This window comes from Eleutherodactylus coqui, chromosome 2, assembly GCF_035609145.1.
Source record: "Eleutherodactylus coqui strain aEleCoq1 chromosome 2, aEleCoq1.hap1, whole genome shotgun sequence".
NCBI classification, from domain to species: Eukaryota; Metazoa; Chordata; class Amphibia; order Anura; family Eleutherodactylidae; genus Eleutherodactylus; species Eleutherodactylus coqui.
This window is the reverse complement of record NC_089838.1, coordinates 229705460-229729560: the sequence shown is the minus strand read 5'-3', so window position 1 is coordinate 229729560 and position 24101 is coordinate 229705460. Positions and strand designations below refer to the sequence as shown.

At 42.4% G+C, this 24101-nt stretch overlaps 1 protein-coding gene across 1 annotated transcript in view; it reads right to left on the bottom strand.

Moving 5' to 3' along the window:
• Positions 1–20698, bottom strand: part of GNB5 (G protein subunit beta 5) — a 39444-nt gene extending 18746 nt beyond the window's left edge. Inside the window, exons 1-5 of the mRNA XM_066592590.1 lie at positions 20573–20698; positions 16455–16566; positions 5764–5900; positions 4171–4212; positions 529–605 (exon numbers count right to left, since the gene is read on the bottom strand). Of these exons, the coding sequence (XP_066448687.1) occupies positions 529–605; positions 4171–4212; positions 5764–5900; positions 16455–16566; positions 20573–20698 (494 nt within the window). The remainder of the gene's footprint in view (positions 1–528; positions 606–4170; positions 4213–5763; positions 5901–16454; positions 16567–20572) is intronic.
• Positions 20699–24101: the final 3403 nt, after the last annotated feature.

Below are 24101 nucleotides of genomic sequence, written 5' to 3'. Positions count from 1 at the left end.
TTAAAGGCATATTGACATCTCAAATAATCACAGCGGAGATGGTAATACTTGTCTGAATGCAGCGGCCACTAGGCCAGGAATACGAAAACAGCTGAACTGGCTGTTCTACACTGTTTCTGTAACTCCTATAGAAGTTAATGGGAGGTGCAGAAACAGGGAACACAATGAGCTCCACTGTTTCTGCAACTTCTGAGACGTGTACACAGCAAAGCTGGTTGTGCTATGCTATTTATGCAACACCCATTCATTTCAATGGAGGTAATGTAGTACAGTCAGTAGGGATGTTTCCATAGTTCTGGCCACCTCAGGCAGTGGTAGGGAGCCGGAATGGCATTGGTGGGCTCTATTGTAAACAAAGGTCTGATCCCAGAGGTGTGACTCGCATCTATCAGATATTTATGGATATACCATAAATGTCTGAGAAGGAATACCCCTTTAAGTTACATACTGTAATAGCTAAATGATTTTGACATATTCTCAGTAGCATTCATTATTCTCAATATTTTCAGTAGCACTAAATGTGCTTACCCACAAGCTATGGCGCAACCAGAAGGAGCATACGCACATGCCATAACCCAAGTGCATGGCATGGTGACTGCGTGCTCCTAGAAAACAGAAAAACAACATTAGCTCTTCATAAAAACTCAGATGACTGTTCCTGTTTTTTAAAAAATGACTCCCTTCCCTTTCCAATAGGTCACAATAGTGAAACTCAAAAGCTTAGAAAGTACTTTAGAAACTTTCACATTATCATGTTCTATTATTATAAGTCTTTATTGTTATGCAATCTATGTTGTAGCACCAAACACAGCAACAGTGGGGGGCAGAGGTAGCAGATGGAACGAGGCTCTTGAGCTTTAAGGCCATCTGCCACATTAAAAGATACCAGCATCTTAAATGGGGTGTCTCTGTTACAGATTTTGCATTGGGGCTCTGGAGCTTCCCCTTCTTTCACTGCACCCAAGCATTCTTATGAAAAACTGCACTTTATCCAGTGCAAAAAGTCTGCCAATCAGGAAGAAGAAGAGGAAAAAAACTCAACTAGTTATGATAATGTAATATGTTCAGAATATGATGCGGTAGAAAAGATGACAATAAGCAGCTACAAATTACACTGGAGGAAGGAGAGTAACCAAAGAACAACCCTGACTGGTACACCTGATTCATATTATAGGCATGGATGCGCCCTTACATTGTATCCTGCCCTGAGCCCGATGGAACCAGGTTGAAGGGATTAAAGAGGATTTGCCATCTCTTAATAAACTGAGGTGTAACTTTACGCTCCTGGGCCCCCATGCTAAATCTGTAAGAGGGCCCCAACTATAATGCTTTATTCATAGTACTGCGCTCCTTAAATGGAGAAAAGTTGACTTATGGGCCCCCTAAGGCTCCTGGGCCCGGGTGTAACCACATCCCCTGCATCCCCTATAGCTACACCCTTGTGTATAAGTAAATGCATGTTTTTGTCATGAAGTAACGAAGCTTAAACATCTTTTCTTATATATTTACATTGTGCTGTTCCTATGTTACTCCTCAGAGTAAAGATAAATGTATAAATAAATTGACATCTGGGCGTTACCATTCTCTTTGTTAAAGCCGTGTGCCCCTACACAGTCTGATACCGTCAGCAGTGATAGCCACCTTACTCACTTTCCCTGTCACTCCAGTCTCCCCTTCCTTCTCTGCAGTCTATCACATGTCTATCAGATAGCCTCAGTGTTCATACCAAGGATGGGGCCAGGAACTGGCTGCAACAGTCATGTGCTTAGACATGCCGGGAAGGAACGTGAAACCGGAGTAGCAGAGGGATCAAAAGAGGTGGGTATAGGTTGATTTTTTAAATAAACAGCATACAGAGTGCATTATAACTAAATTAGAGCATACAAGAGGCATTTTTTCTAAATGGAAGCATACAGGGGGCATTATTACTAAAATGGTGATATAGGGGGTCAATATTACTTAATGTGGACATACAGGGGGTATTATTACTGTGTGGAGCCTACAGGAGGCACAAATAAGGGATACTATTAACTCTATGGGTAACTATGGGTGGCATTTTACTATCTGGAGCACTATAGCTTGGTAGGTTATATAGAGGTGTGGAAAAGGTAGGGAGGGTGCTGGAAGAGGGTGTTGTGTGTCAAATTCTGCAGAGACAAACTGAAGCTGGGAGAAATCATTGTGGCAGTCTGGGCTAGATGGAAAAGATGCGAAAAGTGAACAACTCCAGTCAGAGGGGATATCACCTAAGAGTCACTTGAGATAACGGTATTGTAGTCACTTATACTGACTTCAGAGCATGTGTGTAGAACTCTTATATGGTCACTGTATGGTGGTAATATTGGTCTTTGTATAGTGTTTTTTCAGTAACATTATGGTGGTATTATGTAGCCACAGTTTGGGGTATTCGTTGGCCCTCATACAGTGTTATTATTGGTAATATTGATCTTTGTATAGTGTTTCTTCAGTAATAGACACAATTAAACCTGTCCTCACTCAAGTTCAGAATCACTTTTAGGGCTTATTCCCACAAGCGTATATCGGCTGGCATTTTCGCGGCCGGCCGATAAACGCTTCCATCCAAGCAGTCCCCTCCTTCCCTCGCACTCACCGGGCTCTCTGCCTCTCTCCTCCACTCCTGCGTCCGTAATGAGAGGGGACAGGAGCTTAGCTCCATCCCGTCCCGCCCACTCCCATTGCAAATTGCTCGGAGGGGAGGAGAGAAGCAGAGAGATGGTGAATTGGAGGGACAGTGTATATTGGCTAGGCGTGAAAACCCGGCTGATATATGCACGTCTGAATAAGCCCTTGATCATTGTTTTTCCTGATATTTCGCTGCTATTTATTTCATCATTACAACTATTTGCCATTTTATCATTTAATATCAATGCTTTTTTTTCCCCTAAAAGTTCAATCCAATTTTATAATAATGTTTTTATGAAGATGTTTTTGGTGTGTTTATTTCATTACAGTGGACTGTGCCATGAGGAGTGTTAGAATGGTCAGTACTAGAGATGAGCGAGTACCTGCCCGCTTGAGACTAAAGGTTCGGGTGCCGCGGCGGGCAGGAAGCTGCGGGGGAGAGCGGGGTGAAACGGAGGGGAGATCTCTCTCTCCCTCTCTCCCCCCGCTACCTCCTGCTGACTGCCGCTACTCACCGCTCCCCCGCGCCGGCACCCGAACCTTTAGTCTCGAGCGGGCAGGTACTCGCTAAAGGCAATGCTCGCTCGAGCAATTGCCTTTAGCAAGTATACTTGCTCATCTCTAGTCAGTACCAAAAGGTACTTCCATTTGTGTCCCGATCTTTGCGTATATTCTCCCTAATCTATCACGCCAGTGACTCTAGTACCCACTACTTTAATGCAGATACACCTTTTAATAGCCTGATGAAGATTTTTCAGTAATATTGGTATTATGGGGTCACGGTCTGGGGGTATTATTTGCTTCTCATATAGTGTTATGATTGGTATTACTGACCTCTGTATAGTGCGTTTTTTTGTATGACTATGGTAGTATTACTCTCTATGTGGTATAATTATGTGACCATGGTGTGGCAGGATTATTTGGCCCTTTTTATAGTGGTGTTATTGGTAATGCTAGTCTTGGTATGGTGGGTTAATTCAGTAACACTGTAGAGGCAATATGAATGGTGATAAAATTTGCACCTTATATCACTGCATGTGATATAGTTCAGGTCTGTGTAGGTATGGACACACCACGGGCGTTGCAGGAGCCACCGCCCGGGAGCAGGAGCCTGCATACGGATCTCTGCGGTCAGCCTATCTGACTGATAGGCAATTCGCAGCATGCTGCGATTTGCCGGACACGAGCGCCATGGACAGGCAAAATGCCTGTGGACAGGCAGCCTTAGTGGCCTTGTTTTTTTTAGCATGACTTAGCAGGAAAGTCTGTTCCTAACCAAACTTGTACATGTGGCTAGTAAACATTCTTGCTTAGGGGGGTGGAGGCCCAGTGTTTTCTAATTACACCCAAAGTTGCCACTTTAGAATTAGCTGTTTAAGAGCCGATATGAAATTCACACTTTCTTACACATGCTCTGTATGCATATTGACAAGTAGACATATTACATTATTTATTACCCTTATTACTTTGTAATAAAATATGTTTTATACAGGGTGATATGTACAGGTTGTTGCAGATGTGAGGTACCTTGTTTGTAGTAAAAGCGTCCCACACAATTACTTTTCCATCCTATGTAACAAAAAAACAGATAGATAATTATAAGAATAGGTAGGTAGAAGAGAATTATAAGAATAGGTAGGTAGAAGGTGCAGTGATCAGCTGGCTGCCATGTTGATTCCTTATTTAAGAAGGTTTTATGTGATGAGATAACCCCTGAATTATCCAGCACAGCATTAGTTTTAACAATTCATAGTGCTTTAAGACATATTAATAACAGGATACATGCTTTACAAATGCATTACATAAAACCACACTGTAAGTTAAACATAATATAAAATATAATACAATACGCTGATAGTTTAGTCCAAATCATAAAATAAGTCTTGAATACAATACTATAGTAACATTCTAACATAGTGTGTAAGGCTGAAAAAAGACCAATGTCCCTGTAGCTCAGCCTGTTACCACCCACCCCCAATGTTAGTCCAAAGGAAGGCTAAAAGTTCCCTGAGCTAGTAGCCAATTTTACGGGAAAAAAATTCATTCTCAACTGCAATCTGGCAGTCACAATAATCCCCGGATCAACAACCCCTTCTAAAGTAGTCAGTGACTATAACATGTAATATTGTAACACTCAAGACAGGCATCCAGGCCCCTCTTGTACTCTTTTATTGAATTTGCCATCACCACGTCCTCAGGCAGAGAGTTCCATAGTCTCACTGCTCTTACAGTAAGGAACCCCCTTCTGTGTCGATGTAGAAACCATCTTTCCACTAGACGTAGTGGGTGCACCCTTGTTACAGCCACAGACCTGGGAATAAACAGGTGATGGCAGAGATCTCTGTATTGTCCCCTGATATATTTATACATTGTTATTAGGTCGCCTCTCAGCCGTCTTTTTTCTAAACTAAATAATCCCAATTTTGATAACCTCTCCGGGTATTGTAGTCCATCCATTCCATATAATACTTTAGTTGCCCGCCTTTGTACCTGCTCAAACTCCGACATGTCCTTCTTAGGTACCAGTGCCCAAAACTATACACTATATTCCATATGTGGTCTGACCAATGACTTGTAAAGAGGAAGAACAAAGTTCTCATCATGTGCCCCTAGACCTCTTTTGATGCCCCCCATGATCCTATTTGCCTTGGCAGCAGCTGCCTGACACTGGTTGCTCCAGGTAACCTTATAGTTACCTAAAACCCCCAAGTCCTTTCCCATGTCAGTGTTACCCAGTGGTTTCCCATTTAGTGTGTAATGGTCCCATGTATTTCCTCTGTCCATGTGCAGAACCTTACATTTATCAGTGTTAAACCTCATTTGCCACTTTTCGGCCCCCAACTTATCCAGATCCATTTGCAACCACATTTTCTCCTCTCTTGTGTCAATTACTTACATAGTATTTATCATTTGCAAATATTGATATTTTACTGTACTTTGTTGTCTTACATTACTTGTTGCTCAGCAATATAATACAGACTGGAAACTACATCTGTCATAACTGGCAAACCCACACATGTCACACAAATGAATCATATTACTGTTGATCGCAAGTTGAACAAAACACCACATTTTGACCCTGTATCACACCCCTCTTATGTAAGATTGTGGTTGAGTTACCTGAGAGGAGCTGACAATCCTTCTCTTGTCCTTACACCAGTCCATGCAGAGTACTTTATTGCCATGGCCCTTCAGTGTCCTCCTCGTTTTCATCACAAACTGCCCAAGAGACTCCACACGTTCAGCCACTTGATGTACTACAAAGGAACGATACAGGCCATTATTGAATGATGTAAATACCTCATAACCACCGCTGTGCTGTCATAAACGTTTTCATCAGGCTAGCAGTGATACCTTACCATGTGGTTACCACCTTCCATGTGGCTTTACACGTACCGTAGAAGCAATATGTGAGCACAAACTTATGTCTGCTAGCTGTTTCTTCATAAAAGCAGATTTCCCTTTAAGGCTTAATAGGAAGATCTGACACATTAATAGAACTGCTCAATAGTAGAAGCTGTGGGTCAACCATTCATTTCCATCAAAATGTAGTAAACCCACAGGTGTACAGTATGGAAGTGCTAATCCAGTACTGATATTGTAACTCGCCACTGCCAGCATGAATCGCATATTATAATCAAATAGAAATCCTTCCTATTGCATCTTTCTCATTGTGTGAACCAAATTCCCAAGCCACATAACATACCATTGCATACATGGATACCAAGGAGCATGGGTGTACACAGAGAGCAATGGGAACCTTGCTCCTCAGTAGCTCATCTTAGAGTACCTCCTTTATATCGCATTAAATGAAATGAAATGATTTAGCTCAGTCTCTTGCAAGCAATATAATAGACTAGAGGAAGATGCTTTTAAGGTGTCAGTGTACCCCTCCCCCCCCCCCCCCCCCCACACACACACATAGTGAGCCCCCGTGTAGTCACACAGTTTGCAAATATAATATGATTGCTCCTTTTAGGGAATCATGTTATTTCAAATGCATATTACTGCCATCTTCATGCGTTTTATCCTAGGTCATTCACATGCTTTCCATTAATAACAGTCCTTTTTTTCTAAAGAAAGAAAGGCATAGCAAAACAAATTAAAACAGAATCAAATGGAAACTAAAGTTTTCATTTTTTAACAGATCTAGTAGGCAGATTTAGGGGGAAAAAAGGACCGTTTCTGTTAGTTTCTTTCCATTTCGTTCCGTTTACATACATTTTTAACAAACCCATTTTGTCTTTCTTCCATTCTGCAAATATGCATTTAAGAATGGATCCATTAAACGGACAACAAAAATGGAACCAAACAGCAACATTTCTGTTCAATTCTGTCACCCATTGACTATAATGTAAAAAAAAACAAGAAAAGGGTGCTTTTCATTCAATTTCCATTTTTTGTAGTGAAACAAAGTACTGCAGTCTGCGCTATTTTTCCAATAAAAAGGAAAACAGATGGAACAGAACTGATTTGAGCAGAACTGAAGATCAGAAAATCCCATGGCTAGTAAATCTGAACCTCTTTTTTCCTCTGATGGAACGGCAGGGCGGAAAAAGTCCAGGTACTAAAACAAGGAAATTAGACACATTTTCGTCAGTTGGGCAGTTTTTATCCACAATAAGCAAGTATGATATGTCTCTCTTTATATAGCCAAATGGCATTCCCATATACATCACAAAAGTTAGGGTCAAGAGGGGTGTTGTCTCTCCTTAGAGAGCACCCAAAAGGTGTGTGGAGACACCTAGGGGTTGAATGGGTCGGGGGGTGGCATCGTCTCTTCCCAAGGAGAGCACCCAGAAGGGGTATGAGAAGACAAATGAAAGGTGAGTGAGGAGACTTATAAGGCCATGCATGCTCCTCTGGGTAATGTATGTAAATAAGTAAGATGGAACAATACCTCTGCAGCGCCACCTATTGGATGGCAGCATTCCTGCAAATTAATGTACGACTTTTTAACAAGTCTGTAAAACAATGATTGGCAATAGGAAACCAAGCCAGAACCCATACACAGACAGCTGTTTCGAGGTGTTTGCCCCTCATCAGTGTGCAGTAGGCTTCTGGCTTGGCTGGTGAGAAACCTGTGACGTGGGTCAAAAGCATTTAAGGCAAGCACCCAAAAGGTGTGTGGAGACACCTAGGGGGTGTGTGGGTCAGGGAATAGCATCATCCACAAAAAGTAAGCTCAGACTAATAAAAAAAATACATGAAAGGTGTTATTTAGTTGCGGATTATGCCAATGAATTGCTTCAGTTGTTGACACGTAGACTATTTCCAAAACATTGAAGAAATGATGAACGGGAAGAAAGCCTATGATGTATTAGGTCAGTTTCCTGGAAGGGAGAGATAATGTCACAAGATGTAATAATGTGTCATGTGCTCATATAGTGATGGGGTAATATCAGCCAGTTATGTTTGGTACAAGGTCAGCTACTTGACTTCGTGACCAAATTAATGTATTCATTTGAATGTAATTGTTACAAAGGTCAAGAAGGAAAATACAGCATGCCAATGTACTGTGTACTGCAATATAACATAACATTGCAAACTCTGATGGACGGAGTTCTATCAAAGCGGAGTGTAATACTGCATTTATGCACACGTCTACATTGACATACATTCTGTTACGTCACTGAGGGCTCATTCACAGCATTTATTCCTTGGCTTTCCATCTTTGTAGCAGAGAGACAGAATTAAACAGTTCCATTTTTACCACTATTGATATTAATGGGGTTTTTAAAAACGGAAAGCTTTGTATTTGCTTTCATTTTGTAAGGTTTCTAGTTTTTAAATGGTGCTATTTGTTCCACTTAAAAAAATATAAACCTCATGGAACAGAAGTAGAGATGAGCGAGCGTACTCGGAAAAGCACTACTCGCTCGAGTAATTTGCTTTATCCGAGTATCGCTGTGCTCGTCCCTGAAGATTCAGGTGCCGGCACGGAGCGGGGAGCTGCAGGGGAGAGCGGGGAGGAACGGAGGGGAGATCTTTCTCTCCCTCTCTCCCGCCCGCTCTCCCCTGCTCCCCGCTGCGACTCACCTGTCAGCCGCAGCGGCACCCGAATCTTCAGGGATGAGCACAGCGATACTCGGATAAAGCACATTACTCGAGCGAGTAGTGCTTTTCCGAGTACGCTCGCTCATCTCTAAACAGAAGCTTTCCGTTTGCTTTCTCAGTTTTTAAGTACTCCATTTAAATCAATGGTGGTAAAAAAAAAACTGCTTAGGGCTTATTCAGACGACCGTATATCGGCCGGGTTTTCACGCCTGGCTGATATACGTCGTCCCTCTCTGCAGGGGGAGGAGGCTGGAAGAGCCGGCAGCAGTGCACTGAGCTCCCGCCTCCTCTCTGCCCCTCCCACACCATCCTATTACAAATAGTGCCGAGGGGCGGAGAGGAGGCGGAAGCTCAGTGCACTGCTCCCGGCTCTTCCAGCCTCCTCCCCCTGCAGAGACAGACACAGTATATCGGCCGGGCGTGAATACCCGGCTGATATACGGTCGTCTGAATAAGCCCTAATTCTGTTTTAATTCCATCTTTCTGCTTCAAAAATAAAAAAGAGAGACAGAAGCCAAAATGGAGGATTAGCGCTAATATGAAACAGATTTTGTGCCAGATAATGAAAGCATTTACATTTAAACAAAGAAAGAAAACAAAACTAAATAACAAAGTTATGTAAAGAGGTGCACTAAGTTTCGCTATGAGATAACACTACCCACCCTTTCCTCATTCCAGGTGAACATCCTTCCCACCCACTTGCAATGCTATTCTTCCCAGCCTTCTATTGCATAATTATTACATAATGTTGCTATGCCGGAATGATACTGGATTTACCACTAAGTAACCTGACTTTATCTCAAAAGGGTTGTGTTTAGGAAACATCTTCACGTAAGTTTATTTTAAGTTTGTAGTGACAAATCAAGTTGAACTTCTACTGCTCTCTTATACGGGCTGGACTTTTCAGTAAATGAGTTTCTTGCCCGAGCCGTGATCTACATTGTAGGGTATCGTCACACGAATGATTTTTCCATCCTACTTTCTGCCTGTAAAAATCAGACCGAAATCAGACGGAAATAAAGCTAATTATTTGATATGGTTATAGTCACATGTGCGATTTTTTAAATCGGACATGCAGTCCGAGCAAAAAAGATTGCAGCATGTCCTATTTTTGTTGCGATTTCTTGCTGAAAATCACCCATTCAAGTTTATGGGGGTATTAAAAAATGTATTGTACTTGTTGAATGCAACTGCGATCTGTTTTTATTGCATGTAATCATGGCAACCTTTAAAGAAAGTGTGCAGAACCCATCAGGCATTTTTTTACGCATATAAAAATCAGATGAAAAACAGATAAAAATTGTGCAGAAAAATTACAGAAACACAAAGTTTGCGTGAAACTCAAACGAAAAATTGTCCCGATGTGATGTACCCTCAACATGCAGTTTTTGTAGTGAGCAAAGAGATTAGATGAATTATTTAGAAAGATTAATTAAAGTGGGGTTAGTAACTTATTTTAACTAGAAGTCTTTCCGCAATGGATGGAATTAAGGCCTCATGTCCACGGGGAAAATAAGAATTAAAATCCGCAGCGTTTTTCCCGCACATGGATCCGCAGCCCATAGGAATGCATTGACCACCCGTGGGTAGATAAATACCTGCGGATGGTAATTAAAAAATTTCTGGAGCATGGAAAAAAAATGGACATGCTCCATTTTAGTGCGGATCACGCATGCGGGACCTCAGAGCACATAGCTCAATTGATCTCCCGCATGAAAAGTAAAAGACAATTACAGTGCATCCGCAGCCCAAATCCGCGTTACAAATCCGCAGCGGATCTGATTTTCCCCGTGGACATGAGGCCTAAGAGGTTTCAAACAGTAACAAGTGCTGGCTATGTGAACATGATGTGGTTCGTGGACCAGATACCAGCAGGAGTATAAAATGTTTCTTGCAGATCCTGATATTTCAGGCATGTAGAAGTGTTGTATAATGGTGTGGACATCAGAGATGGGACAAGCTCTCTTGGTGCTGAAGACAAAGATTCAGGAGACTGCCTACTTTACCAAGCCCTTGTCCTGGCCTAGGAGAGCATACAACATTACAGGGAGAAAAGGAAGTCTGGCAGAAGCCAACACTCCCTGATCACGGGAAGGTGCCACTTTCTACATTAGGTTGTGTATAAATATATTTTTTTTACTTAGTAAAACAAAATAGTCAAGTGTTCAGTAAATAGCGTTTCTTTATGAATATATTGTGTGGATGATTGATATTTTAGGGTTGCATTTGTGAATAAAATCATATTGGGACCATTCAGTGCTCTGCTTACCTCATGTAAAGGTACCTTAAAATTAAAGTTAAAAGAAACCTGTCACGTCCTGACAGCACCATAAACTAAGCTATGGTGCTTTTAGGGGAGGTGACCGGGAGGGGGGATGTACTCTTTATATTCACCTGCTCTTGGATGCAGTGGTGTCCCCCTCCGGCACATGAAAATCAGACTCATATAGACTTGTATAGGATAGCGTGCGTACAGGACTCTGAAAAGAGTCAGATTTTCGTGCACAGCATCAGAGGAGGACAACACTCAATTGTGGAAGCGGGTGAGTATAAACAATACCCCACCCGAGTCCCTGCCATGTCCTATAACAGCACCATAATTTAGTGCTGCAGGAATGCAACAGTTTCTCTTTAATGAAAATGGACAATTTCAATGATAACAAATGTTTTCCAGGTGAAATTTCAGAACAAGCAAAAGTTTTAGCCAAGTGATGAAACACCATCATTTTCTGGAATTTGGACATGTTTGAAATTTTTGGCCAAATGTTGGACAAAATATCTTTCCTGAAAGAACATTCCAATAGTGTTCCCAGAAAGTTTGCCTGTCCATCGTCCGGACATTTGTGTATAGTCTGAATGCCTATAATGGCCAATATGGACTACAATGTGAATAGGTTCAAAGTAAAAAAATATAAAAAATGCTTCTGCGCTGCCTCGAACAAACGACCGGTTTTGACAATAATAATATTGTCTAAAGGATTTATTTAGGTTTAGGTACAACGCGTTTCGTCGTTAAACACGACTTTATCAAGTACATAATATATATACGTATGTACTTGATAAAGTCGTGTTTAACGACGAAACGCGTTGTACCTAAACCTAAATAAATCCTTTAGACAATATTATTATTGTCAAAACCGGTCGTTTGTTCGAGGCAGCGCAGAAGCATTTTTTATATTTTTTTACTTTGAACCTATTCACACCGTGGGCCCAATCTAACATTGGACACAGCAGCTCTGCAGCAGCACTCCAGCGACCAGGGAACCAGCCGGACATCATATGAAAGATCCCATAAGAGATCTGATAAGCCAACTCGGACTTTGGAGGCGTTGGTGGGACTCCTCTCCACAGGAGTTTCCACCATACGCCAGGTGAGTCATTTTTAATTTTATTTTATTTTAGTTTCATCTTCACTCTCTCACGAGTCACGATTTTCCAGTGATCACACTAAATATACTCCACCAACTAGCCACCTGAAGCGCCTCCCTGACCATTTCTTAATATGGACTACAAGGCGCATGGCTGTCTCTGCAAAATGGTAGTTCAGCAGACAATCATTCATTCAATTGCTGTTCAACCATTACCCTCATTCTACAGTAGGTAATATGGCCACCTTTAGATCATTAGGCAAAGATAACATACAGGGAGGCGGGTTGGAAGATTAAACTTCTCTACATGGAAAATCTCAATGAAGTAATTTCCTAATGTTTCATGGTTCTGTGCAATAAACTACTGTATCCTCTATATCCTTCCTGCATTCCACGAGCGGATGCTTGATCAATTACTTTGAAGTCCATAGAGACTGTTATAATATAACAAAAACAGCAATGAGTAAAACCAGGGAAACTATATCATAATAAATAATATTTATGGCACGTCAATATCCTTTTTGGCAGATAGTTGTGTAAGCTGGTTCAACAGTGTAATGTTTGTGCTGTGTATGCACCCGGCATTACAGGCCTTCAGAGATTTGGAAACAGTTGAGTAAACTCACTCAATAGTTTGTTTTTTTGTAGAATTCAGTTAAGTATGGCTATTTATTCATAGCCAATTCTCTGCTGGCAATGGTGGGCCGCACATCCCATTCTCAGGATCACTAGGATTGTAGGGAGATCACAGCCAATCAGACATTTAAGACATAAGCAATTTGTATGCTATAAATGTTACTCTTTGGAAAACCCCTTTAAGTGATGATAAAAGTATGGAAAACTACCAAGAAGTCTACAATTCAGCATTAAGGATATGTGCCTACATTGCTGCCTTTTTTGGCAGTCTGGACCACTCAGTTCCCCACAACAGCTAAGAATTCCAGCAGGTCACCTACTGGCTGAGGCTCCTCATGGTAATTTATGCACCAGGCCTACTGGGCTCCTGCTCAGCAAACTGAGGGGTTAAAACATGTTCTATGTGGAGTCTGTTATTCCCAAATAAATAATGCCAACTTATAAGGGTATGATAAGGAAAACAAGCAACAAAAAGTTGCTCTTCTTAGGCCAGGCTCACACGGGCGGACCAGATTCCACATGCAGGAGGCCTGCAGCGTATTCCGGCTGCGAGTCCGGACGGTGACCTTGCGTATCTGAATAATCTGCATTGCCGATGACCATGGGGGCTCATTGTAAGTCATGTGCAGCACAATTTTTGGGGGAATGTTTTTATTTCCGTTTTGGGGAATGTTTGTAGACGTTGCTAAGCGATGACGTGGGTATTCGCAGCCCATACACAATGTTAATTGCGTATGGGCTGCGGGTTGGATGGCCTCCATTGACTTCAAGTGTGTGGGGATTAGCAGCATGCAGCAAGTACGCATATGATTGCGTGCTCACACGAAAGGTAGGCGCATGGCATGCTGACACACATGTTTGTGCGTCCCTAGCCTCAGGTCAGAGTCACATGGGCATATTTGCATGGACAATATACAGAAATTAGAACCCATTAATTTGAATGGATTGGTTCACATTTTCATATTTTGTACACACATATTAGTTGCGCAAAAAAAATGCAGGATATTCTACTTTTCTGCGCATTTCTGCATGAAAGGACTCAATAGAAGTCAATAAACAAGGAGATGTGTAATACACTGTGTAATTCCGCTGGAAAAAATAAGACATCTAGAACTCATTAAACAAATTAGCCTTTTCAATTGGTTCGTCTTTGTTTACCGCACACAAATAAACATCCCCCAAGGGCGGAAAAAGTACAGTAAAATATGCCAATACATATGCAAGAAAGCTTTGTTCAATGCCCAAAAAAGTTGGTCTTAGGCGCATAGGAATGCGTCATTCGTGTGACTCCGGCCTTAGGCCCCATGTCTACGGCAGTGTATTTGCCGGTGGTAAACCGCCGGCGAATCATGGCGGCTGACGCTTTCCATAGCATTGCTATGGAAAGCGCCGGTCCCTGCCCAAGAGCAGAGAATCATTGCAATTCTCCGCTCACGGCGGGCAATTCGCAGCATGCTGCAAATTGCCCCGATTCTCCGCGGCCAGCCTATCTATCAGATAGGGCTGACCGACGGAGATTCGGCAGCGGCTTCTGCTCCCGGGCGGCGGCTCCCGCAGTGGAGATCTGCTGTGGGACTTCGCCACGCCCGTTGACAGCCGGCCTTGGCTGCTTTCATACCTGCATCAGGTTTTCTGTCTCTCTGCTCTGTTTTTGAAGGAAAAAAACTTAAATAAAACTGAAAAAAACTGATCAGTTCTGTCCCCAATTGATTTGAATTTGGTTTAAAAAAAACGGAAAGGCTTCTATTTGTTTCCATTCTGTCAGGATTCCATTTTTTGGATGGAAAAATAGCGCAGTGTACGGCTGTTTTTTACGCTTTATATCAGTTTCTCTTCTCCAAAAGCAGAGCAGAGATGGAAATGCTGAACTGATCGCTAACGTAGGTGTGAAAGCAGCTTTAGTTGTCAGACTTTTTATTGTCTAAGATAATATATAATTGTTTATCACAAATTCTGTTCCATCAGAGTGTAAATTTACTGGACACACAAAACCAGAATTCACACTTGTTATTTTTACCACCACAACCACTGGATTTTATAACAATCGAGAAGGAAATTCAAAAATTAAATTTTTCTGTTTCACTTATCCAAAAATATCCTTCATGCGTGTTACTACAATATTGATAAATATTAATACCAAATAGGAGCAAAAAATTGCAACTTTGCAGGAACACATTCAAATTTTCTCTTAGGCCCGCTGCACACGGGCAGGTCGGATTCCACATGCGGAATCCAACCCTGTGCTCGATCGGTGACCCCTGCTTACCTGTTCACAGTCTGCTATTCTGTTCTGCTGATGTGCCGGCTGGCGCACCTGCGCAGAACAGAATAGGCTGCGCCATCGCTAGGCGATGACGCAGATCCCGTGACCTTTCTGCAATGATGATTGTGGAAGGGCCACGGGATGAACGGCTTCCATTGACTTCAATGGAAGCTGTCCTTGCACAGCCCGCACAAAATTGCAGCATGTTGCGATTTCTCCTCGGCAAATAGAAAATCGCAATCTTGGTGCACAATTTATGGGACAAGCACCCATTATGATCACACCAGCTGCTGTGCCCCGATGGAGAAAAGCAAATTCTATATTGATTGAAAAGCATACAGCTCACAGGTTTATGCTGAATGCGTTTTGGCTGCAAAAGCCTTTGTCAACAGCTGTGAGATGCACCTCACAAATAACATATATAGACAAAATGCAATCCATTTGTCCCGATATCCCATCAATATTTAAGCTATTTATGACACTTAAAGGGGTTGTTCAGTTAGGATAGGTCCTCATTAGTAGAACAGCCGGTTTTATCGCCCAGCCCCCTTGCTGATCAGTTGTTCACCAAAGGCTGCAAGCTTGGGTACTGTTCTGATTTCTGCAGGAAGCAGACAGCACCATTCTTACTGTAGTGGCCAGTCTTGGTACTGCAGGCCAAGCTCCCATTGAAATGAATAGGAATTTTGCCTGTAATACCAAGCCTGGATACTACAGTAAGAACAAAGCTGGTGCTTCCTGCAGAAAATAAACTCAATGCATGAGTGCACTGGCCTGGCAAACAGCTGATTGGTGGTGGTGCTGAGTGATGGACTACTATTGATGACCTGTCCAGAGGATAGCTCATCAACAGCTTACAACCCCTTTAAGCCAATGGTGAAAGCTGTGTGTCTTGCTAGTCTGTGAGCATTGCTGCATGCTGCTCAGAGTCCCGATCCTTAGGAACAAATGTTGTACTGTCATATGACTGGTGCTGTGGAATACGTTGGTGCTATATAAGCATCAGGATATCTATAAATAATAACACAAGAGGTCTTTATATGTTTTTAGGGCAGCTGAGCAATGGGCATTGGATATCTCAGTGCAATGAATCATCCAGTGATTATTCATTATTTTATCTGGCCAGACTAATGTAATATAATAACACATGCTCCGCTGTTATATATCACATAGCAACATGTGATTCACTGGACCTCTGTAGAGTACAGTGCAGACTGCATGACTCATGATTCGTACGTGTGAGTCCTGGGAAAGATGCAGAATGTAACCACATAAGGAAGGCTTTGGTTCAGTGCATGGATGGGATGACATAATGGCTACAATACATGTAGGCACAGGGATATCATTCCAGAGCTGGAGCCATATGAGCGGATCTGATCAGCTGCATGCATCCCTCCTCCCCTGTCATGTCACCGGCTCTCATCACTTCCCAGCAGAGTCCCTGAGCAGATGTCACAATACACAGAGGCAGGCATGAACATACGTACGCTCCACATCATGCAGCTTGGCTCTCTCTTCCTCCAGCTTCCCTTTCAGGCTTTCTGCCTCATTCTTCAAGGAGGCCAGGGTCTCGTTCTCTTGCAATGCCTCGGTTGCCATCTTGGGATAAAAAAAAGAGAGAGAAGGTTGGAGGAGAGGAGAGGAGGGAGGTGGAAGTGGAGCAGTGTATGATGGGGATGGCCGCACTATCAGGGATGGTGGAGCAGCAGCTGCTCGGCTGGAGACAAACCTTTTTTTTGTAACAAGAATAGCTTTATTTGGCAAAATACAAAAGAGCATTTTGTTATATTTTAAACTTTTAGATGACGAAACGACACGTTTGCATTAATAATATTAAATCACAATGGTATAAGATTTTGATATTGATACAGTACGCAGAATATATTATTGCAGAATATATACATAGTGCGTATACTTCTGAATGACAATGTGATCGTGGAGAAGAAATACAAACAGAAGACTGCAGGTGCTTTTTAAACAAGCCTATCCAATCATGTTAGTAACAAGTTGCCCTTTCCATGGGAGCAGTTGTTACATTGAGTTTGTAAATAAGTGTAACCTGTGAATGACAATGTAGCAATTACAAATACCTGATCAAAACTGAGATCTGCTGCACAGCTGGACTACAGCAGCAAATAGGGATTATGCATTTTGGATGGAGTTACTACAAGGTAGGGGTAGGCATCTCTAGTTGGCAGGGAGTCGGAATGACCCATTCTGGTGGAAACTGCATGAAGTGTAGTCATGTGAAAAAGCGTAACTGGGCTGTTGCCAATGACATAATTCTTCTTACCTTACTGGAGCCGTGTAGGTAGCTACAGTGCAAGTAGAAGGGAGCAATGCTTTGTAAACAAACTATGTCATACCAAGTTTCAGCCAAGACATCCGGCTGAAAAACAAGGAATTGACTGCAAGAACATTCTGTCTTCTTCTTTGATTTGGTTGCATCAGATTCTAAGTAAAACTTTGACACTTCAACAATGTAGTGTGTAACCTTTGTCACAGATGGCAGGCATACAATACTTCACTGCTCTTTACCCCCTAATAGTCACATTAAAATAGGGAAAACCTTCCCGAAAATGGCACTTTTTTAGTTAAGATTTTTAATTTATGTCATGTAAATACTTGGTGCATAACTGAATTATTTCTAACCCCTTTTTATTGACATAACTAATTTAGCCTTAAGACCCAGTATATCATTTCTCCTTTTGTGTTCCAGCAGACATAACTTTCTTTTTTCGTCAGTGTAGCTGTATGAGACCTTGTGTTTTGTAGGATGAGTTCTAGTTTTTATAGGACCCAATTTCAGGTACTTATTCCATAACTTTGATACAATTTTTTTTTGCAAGGGACAATGAAAAAAGCAATTTCTCTATTAACTTTTGGGATTCATTTTTGGGGTATTCACCATGTGGTATTAATATTATTTTAACTTTATTCTATGGATCATTACGATTACGACAGCACCAACTTAATATAGGTTTTATCATGTTTTACTACGTTTGCACGATATAAAGCACTTTTTTTTCATACAGAAAGATTTTTTTGTGCTACTATATTCCTAGACTATAGCATTTTTATTTTTCAGTAAACAGATAAACACTTGTTTTCTACAGGACAACTTGTACTTTTTAGGCCATCTTCTCATATGGCGGAATAACTGTGGGCATTCCGCAATGGAATACACCAGCAATTCTGCAAGAATTCTGTGGTGGCCAAATCCACACCTAAATGGTACGGATTCAGCTGCACTTTCACTTGCGGAATAGCTATGGAATTCAACCCTGAATAAATAGACATGCTGCAGATTCAGAATACACAGCATTATACAAAAATGCAGCGGATTTGTTGTGGAAAGTAAGGAGGTGGCAACACCAATTATGTGTAATTTTTTTTAAAGAACTGTATAAGGAAAAACATTTTTTTTAATTTCTTCTGTAAAACCAATTAGATGTTGCGGTAAGCAATGATTGTGGGATTAAGGCGAAATTAGATGTGCAAGTGTTTAATTTTTCAAGCCTTTCTGGGAAAAAAGACCCCCATATGTGACAATCACAGAACAAATATGTCCTCCGATTGTAAATGGGGGATGACAACATAAACAAAGTCCATGCCACCCCACCTTAGGACAGGGCGCCAGCAGGAGAATCACAGATACCGTGTTTCCCCTGAACATAAGACGTACCCCGAAAATAAGCTCTAGCTACACTACATGAAAAAAACTAACCAATACTCACCTAGCAGGCAGCGTTCGGGTCCCTCACGCTGGTCTGTGGTGCTCCGGCAGTCTTCCGTGTAGTCCTCAGCGCTGAGAGAGCATTCTCTTCCTGGTAACAGGGCTTGAATACCCTGCCTCCAGCATGAGATTGCTGTAATTTGATCACAAGCGCCGTGGCTTAGCCAATCAGAGCCGGCACTCTATGAACCAATCACAGCCATTCAGGGAATGACATAATTGAATGGCTCCCCCACTGCATCTCCTCTGCTCTACACATAGACTGAAATGACCGTTTTAAATTCAGTATTTGCCAACCCTACTTCAAATGGCTGTATAATAAGTTCTATCAAGGCTTTTAAGAGACACTGTCACACCAAACAGCACCATAAACTGAGTTATGAAGCTGTTTAAGGAGGTAATGGGGAGCTGGGGGATGTATTTTTTTGTAGTCACCTGCTCACTGGTTCCCGCACTGTCACTCGAAGTCTGCAGGCGGTCTGAAGAAGAAGTGATGAGTGCTGGGCTATATTAGTAGAGGTGAGTTAGCAGGAAGTAGCAGGTATAGTGTTGGGCCACATTGGTAGGGGGGAGTCAGTAGGGGATAACAAGTATATTGCTGGTCTTCAATTGTAGAGGAGAGTCAATAGGGTGTAGCGTTGGACTACATTGGTGGAAGGAAGTCAGTAGAGAGTAGCAGGAATAGCGCTGGCCTATATTGTTAGAGGGCAGTCAGTAGATTAGCAGATATAGTGCCTTGGTACATAGGTAGAGGAAAGTCAGTTGAGAATAGCAGATATAGAGCTGGGTTATATTAATATAAGGGAGTCAGTAGGGAATAGCAGGTATATTGCTGGTCTTCAATTGTAGAGGAGAGTCGATAGGGTGTAGCGTTGGACTACATTGGTGGAAGGGAGTCAGTAGAGAGTAGCATGAATAGCGCTGGCCTATATTGTTAGAGGGCAGTCAGTAGAGAATAGCAGATATAGAGCTGGGTTATATTAATATAAGGGAGTCAGTAGTAAGTAATTATCCAATTTTGAGGGTACGACAATTATCTAAACGACTGCACGTACATTGACGTCACCGCTAAGGTCGTTAGCACTCGTGCAGAGCGTTTAGATGGGCAGAAAACACAACTGGATTCCTGGCTTCTCACTCCGCGCTTCACATTCTATTGCATTTACACAGGATGATTATCGCTCAATTTCATTCGTTTTAATGAATTTTGAACGATGATTGTCCCATGTAAATGGCCCTTTAGCCTTACATGTGCTGTGACAGTGCACCATAACGCCCATTTACACGGCCTCATGATCACTCAAACGACAGTTTGAGTGACAGCTTTGAGCGATCATTTTGCATAAACTATTAAGTAGCTACTCAGCTACTTAAGAGCAATTAAGTGTGCAAATGAAGCCTTAGCTGAAAGCAGTTAATAGCCTGAGGGCTCTTATCTGTGCTCAGATCCTTTGTTCTCCATGGGGAAACAATGCTATCAGCACTCCCCATGGAGAACTGCTGATAAGGCTGAAAGCGATTTTTAGGTTGGACTGAATTTAACGATCAGCTAGTAGTGCCCGAAAAGCGCACGATGAACGCGCATTTAGACGCAAGGATTATCACTAAAACGATCACTTTTTAAAGATTTTCTAGCGATCATTGTTCCATGTAAATGGCCCTTTAGGGACAATTTTGCAAATCGGTATGTATTAAGGGATTGCTGTGCATGTAATTCGCTTATGTAAAAAGTGTCTTGGTGTCCTTTTACAAAAAATTGAGAGTGAAATTGCATACTGTCCTTCAGTTGGATAAAAATAGGATTCTGATGCAAGTCATACTCATCCAGCCCTGAGGATTGTATTCACGGATCTTAAAATGTAAACATACCATCTCCACACATAGTGAACAGACAGTAGTAGGCACAGCCTTTATGTAAACGGTCCGCAATGGTCTTTCTCTGTTGCATTTGGAACAAGGACCAAACAGGATTTGCAGGAAGGTTTGATCGCACATCCTTCACGTCTCTGTTGAGCTGGAATAAAAAGAGATAGAGAGAGAACATTAGACCCAACCTCCTGTCTTCTATTTCCATAGCAGCTAATGGCTTGTAGACAATAGGACACTCTAGGCAAGATAAGCTGCTTGCACATAATCCCTGCTGATTATTTACTAGATGCATAGGGTAATGCACTGTATGGTTTCTCTTTGTATGTGCCTGTGTAAACTTTTATATAACCCAATTCGGACATGCATTACATTTTCAGTAATTAGACTTATTTCAAGCTTTCTTTAATGAATTTAACGCAATGAATCCTTATGTTAACAGTAATTTGCTAATATATGCGTGCATGTAACTACATTAAGCTTTTCTATAATAATTTACATAGGCATGACTAACAGGGCTTTTACATGGGATGATCTATCAGGCAACAAATGCCGAGAGCTCGTCCCTGCCATATAATCGGAAACAAGCATCGCTGATTGAATGACTGTTTATACTGAATTACACGTTGTTTAGTTTTCTGCATGCAGAAACTGAATGGTGAAGAAGAACTGAAAGACTTCTCGTTCGTCATTCAGTCAGGGCATGCATTTACACTGAACGATAAATGTTCAGATTCTCGCTGGATCGCAGGAATCCGAATAATAATCGTTCCGTGTAAAAGCAGCTTTAAGGTGCCATTATATGGGGCTATCATTACCCAAATAATTGCTTGCAGCAGCATCTTGCGGCTATAGTTGGCTTGTGTATACACAGCTGATGACAGGGCACAAAATCATTCAGCAGTCGCTTTGTTTCAGTTAGATGAAACTAAGTGACTAGCAGGCAACTTCTTACTTAGTGTAAGGCCCAATGCACAGGGGCGTATTTGCATTGCGGAATCCCGAGCGGGCTTCTGCTTTTCCCTATCCATGAGTGGAAATCAATCGTGATTTTCCGCTCGCGGAGGAAAAATCGCAGCATGCTCTATTTCGGCACGGATGCCGCGCGGAAATCTTCCATTGAAGATAATGGAAGCCGTCTGATCCGCTCCCCTTTCGCAGCAGTCACTGCAGACAGGCCACGGAATTCATGTCATTGTGTAATGATGGAGCGGCGTCATCTATATTGCGCATGTCACGGCCTGCCCATCCGCCAGACAGATTCGGCACAGATTCCACGTGAATGGCTTCCATTGAAGTCAATGGAAGCCGTCTTATCTGCTCCCCTTTCACAGCAGTCACTGCGGACAGGCTGCGGAATCCATGTCATCGTCTAATGACGTCGCGACGTCATCTATATTGCGCATGTCATGGCCTGCCCATCCGCAAGACAGATTTGGCAGGGGCCACTGTCCGGGGCACTGGGTCGGATTCTGCTGCAGGATCCTGCAGGTGGAATCCAACCGCGCCACGTGCATTCCGCCTCAACAGGAGTCACTCAATCTTTGAGTAACTGCCTGCGCATAGTGAATGGAGATGGGCGGATGGAAGAGATCTCCAGTGCGCCCTGCCTCCATTCTCTGAACAACTATGATCCTGTGTGAAAGGGCAAGAGCAATAGTCATTGGGAGAACTGTTGGATGCTTATCCTAGAGGTACTACAGCATGTAGCATGCACCATAAAAGCTCCTGAGTTCTTTCAAAGACCCAGACTGCCTAACCAGGGTTTCTATAGTGATGGCAAACCCCTCATTTTACATACAGGGGGAAAATATGGAAACATCTACAAAATGCATGGGATTCTAATCATTAGCACTGAGCTGCCCTTTTGACCCCTGCTTGACTGAGAGCTTTCTCACCAAATTTGTATTGACTTCACCTCTTGCCCTGCTCTGGGTGGTTTTGGGAGCCAGCTGGTAACAGCAGCTTAGTGGCTCAAGCCCCTGACCAATGGAACCTTGTTGCTCTGGCAGATGTTCACTTCTGCCCGGCAGCATCTGTGTCATATTTCCTCCACTTAAAATCGGTCTCTACATATTTTTTTTAAATATTTTTGTCTACCCCTGTGGCTTTGCCATTGGTGTGGGAATTCAACTAATTGTACATTTGTGTGTCCTGAGAGAGAAATGCTCAATATTAAATATAAGAATGCTCTTTTCTGTTGTGTTCTCCTACTATAAAGTGCATCAGCATACAGTGTGTTCACTTATGCATAAATATAATTAACACAATAGGATTTTGGACTATAATCCAGGTTGTCAGCCATCCGTATATTTCTGGACAGTCCATAAAAATAAAGCATATTTTTCCACTGTTTGTGAAATATTGATTGTACCATGATTTTTCTCTGAAGCTGAGCAGATTGTGATGGTAGTTCGCTATTAGAGATGAGCGAACGTACTCGTTAAGGGCGATTTTGCAATTGAGCATCGCTATTTTTGAGTAACTGACTACTCGGGTGAAAAGATTCGGGGGGTGCCAGGGGTGAGCGGGGGGTTGCAGCGGGGAGGGGGGGGGGGGAGAGAGAGAGAGAGCTCCCCCCTGTTCCCCCCCACTCCACTACGCTGCCCCCCGCATCTTTTCACCTGAGTAGTCAGGTACTCGAAAATAGCGATGCTCGATTGCGAAATCGCCCTTAACGAGTACGTTCGCTCATTTCTAGTCGCTATTATACAGTTCACAGTAAATACTACAAGTGACTTCATAGCAGTAAGTATTCGGGGCTGTAAACATGTGTGACTTACAATCCTTCTGATTCATTACTGTTTTTCAGTGTGTCAGTAAAAAATGTTGGCTGTCTGTGATATTTGGATAAGTTGTCCTGAAAAAATCAGTTTGGCAATCCTGCGGGCCTCAGGGTTTTAACCTTTTTATATATTACTTCTGCTGTATATGTACACTTTAAAATGTGGTTTAAAGCTGAAAATATGGTATATATAGAGTACTACACTCTGATGATATCACAGGAGGCTTCCTGAAGGCACAAAGAGGGATGCGAACACACTCTTAATGATATCACGTTAATCCGAACTTCTAGTTTCCATACCTACAGATTTTAACATACTCTACAGTTTTAGGGCTTAGTCACACGGGCGCATCGGTGCCCGTGTTACTGCAGGAAGAAGACGGCCGCACTTCAGGATGGACGACTCCCCGCAGCGCCGAAGAAAGAACGCATGACCGGGAATGAAGCCGGTCACATGTTCTTTTCTCCGGCGCTGCAGAGAGATGTCCGTCCTGAAGTGCGGCCGTCTTCTTCCTGCAGTAACACGGACGCATAAGCCCTTAACATCTAATAATTAGAACTGGAACAAACATGACATGTATGCTACGAATAGCTGCAGATGTTCCAACATCTTTACCTATGTGCTGATGTGTTATTGAGACATGTCAGAGCAAAACGTCAAGATTGGTGAGAGGTCTACAATCTGGAACTCCCACCAGAATGGGTTGATCTGAACAACGGGAGTAAGAAGAAGTCTACTGTGCTTTA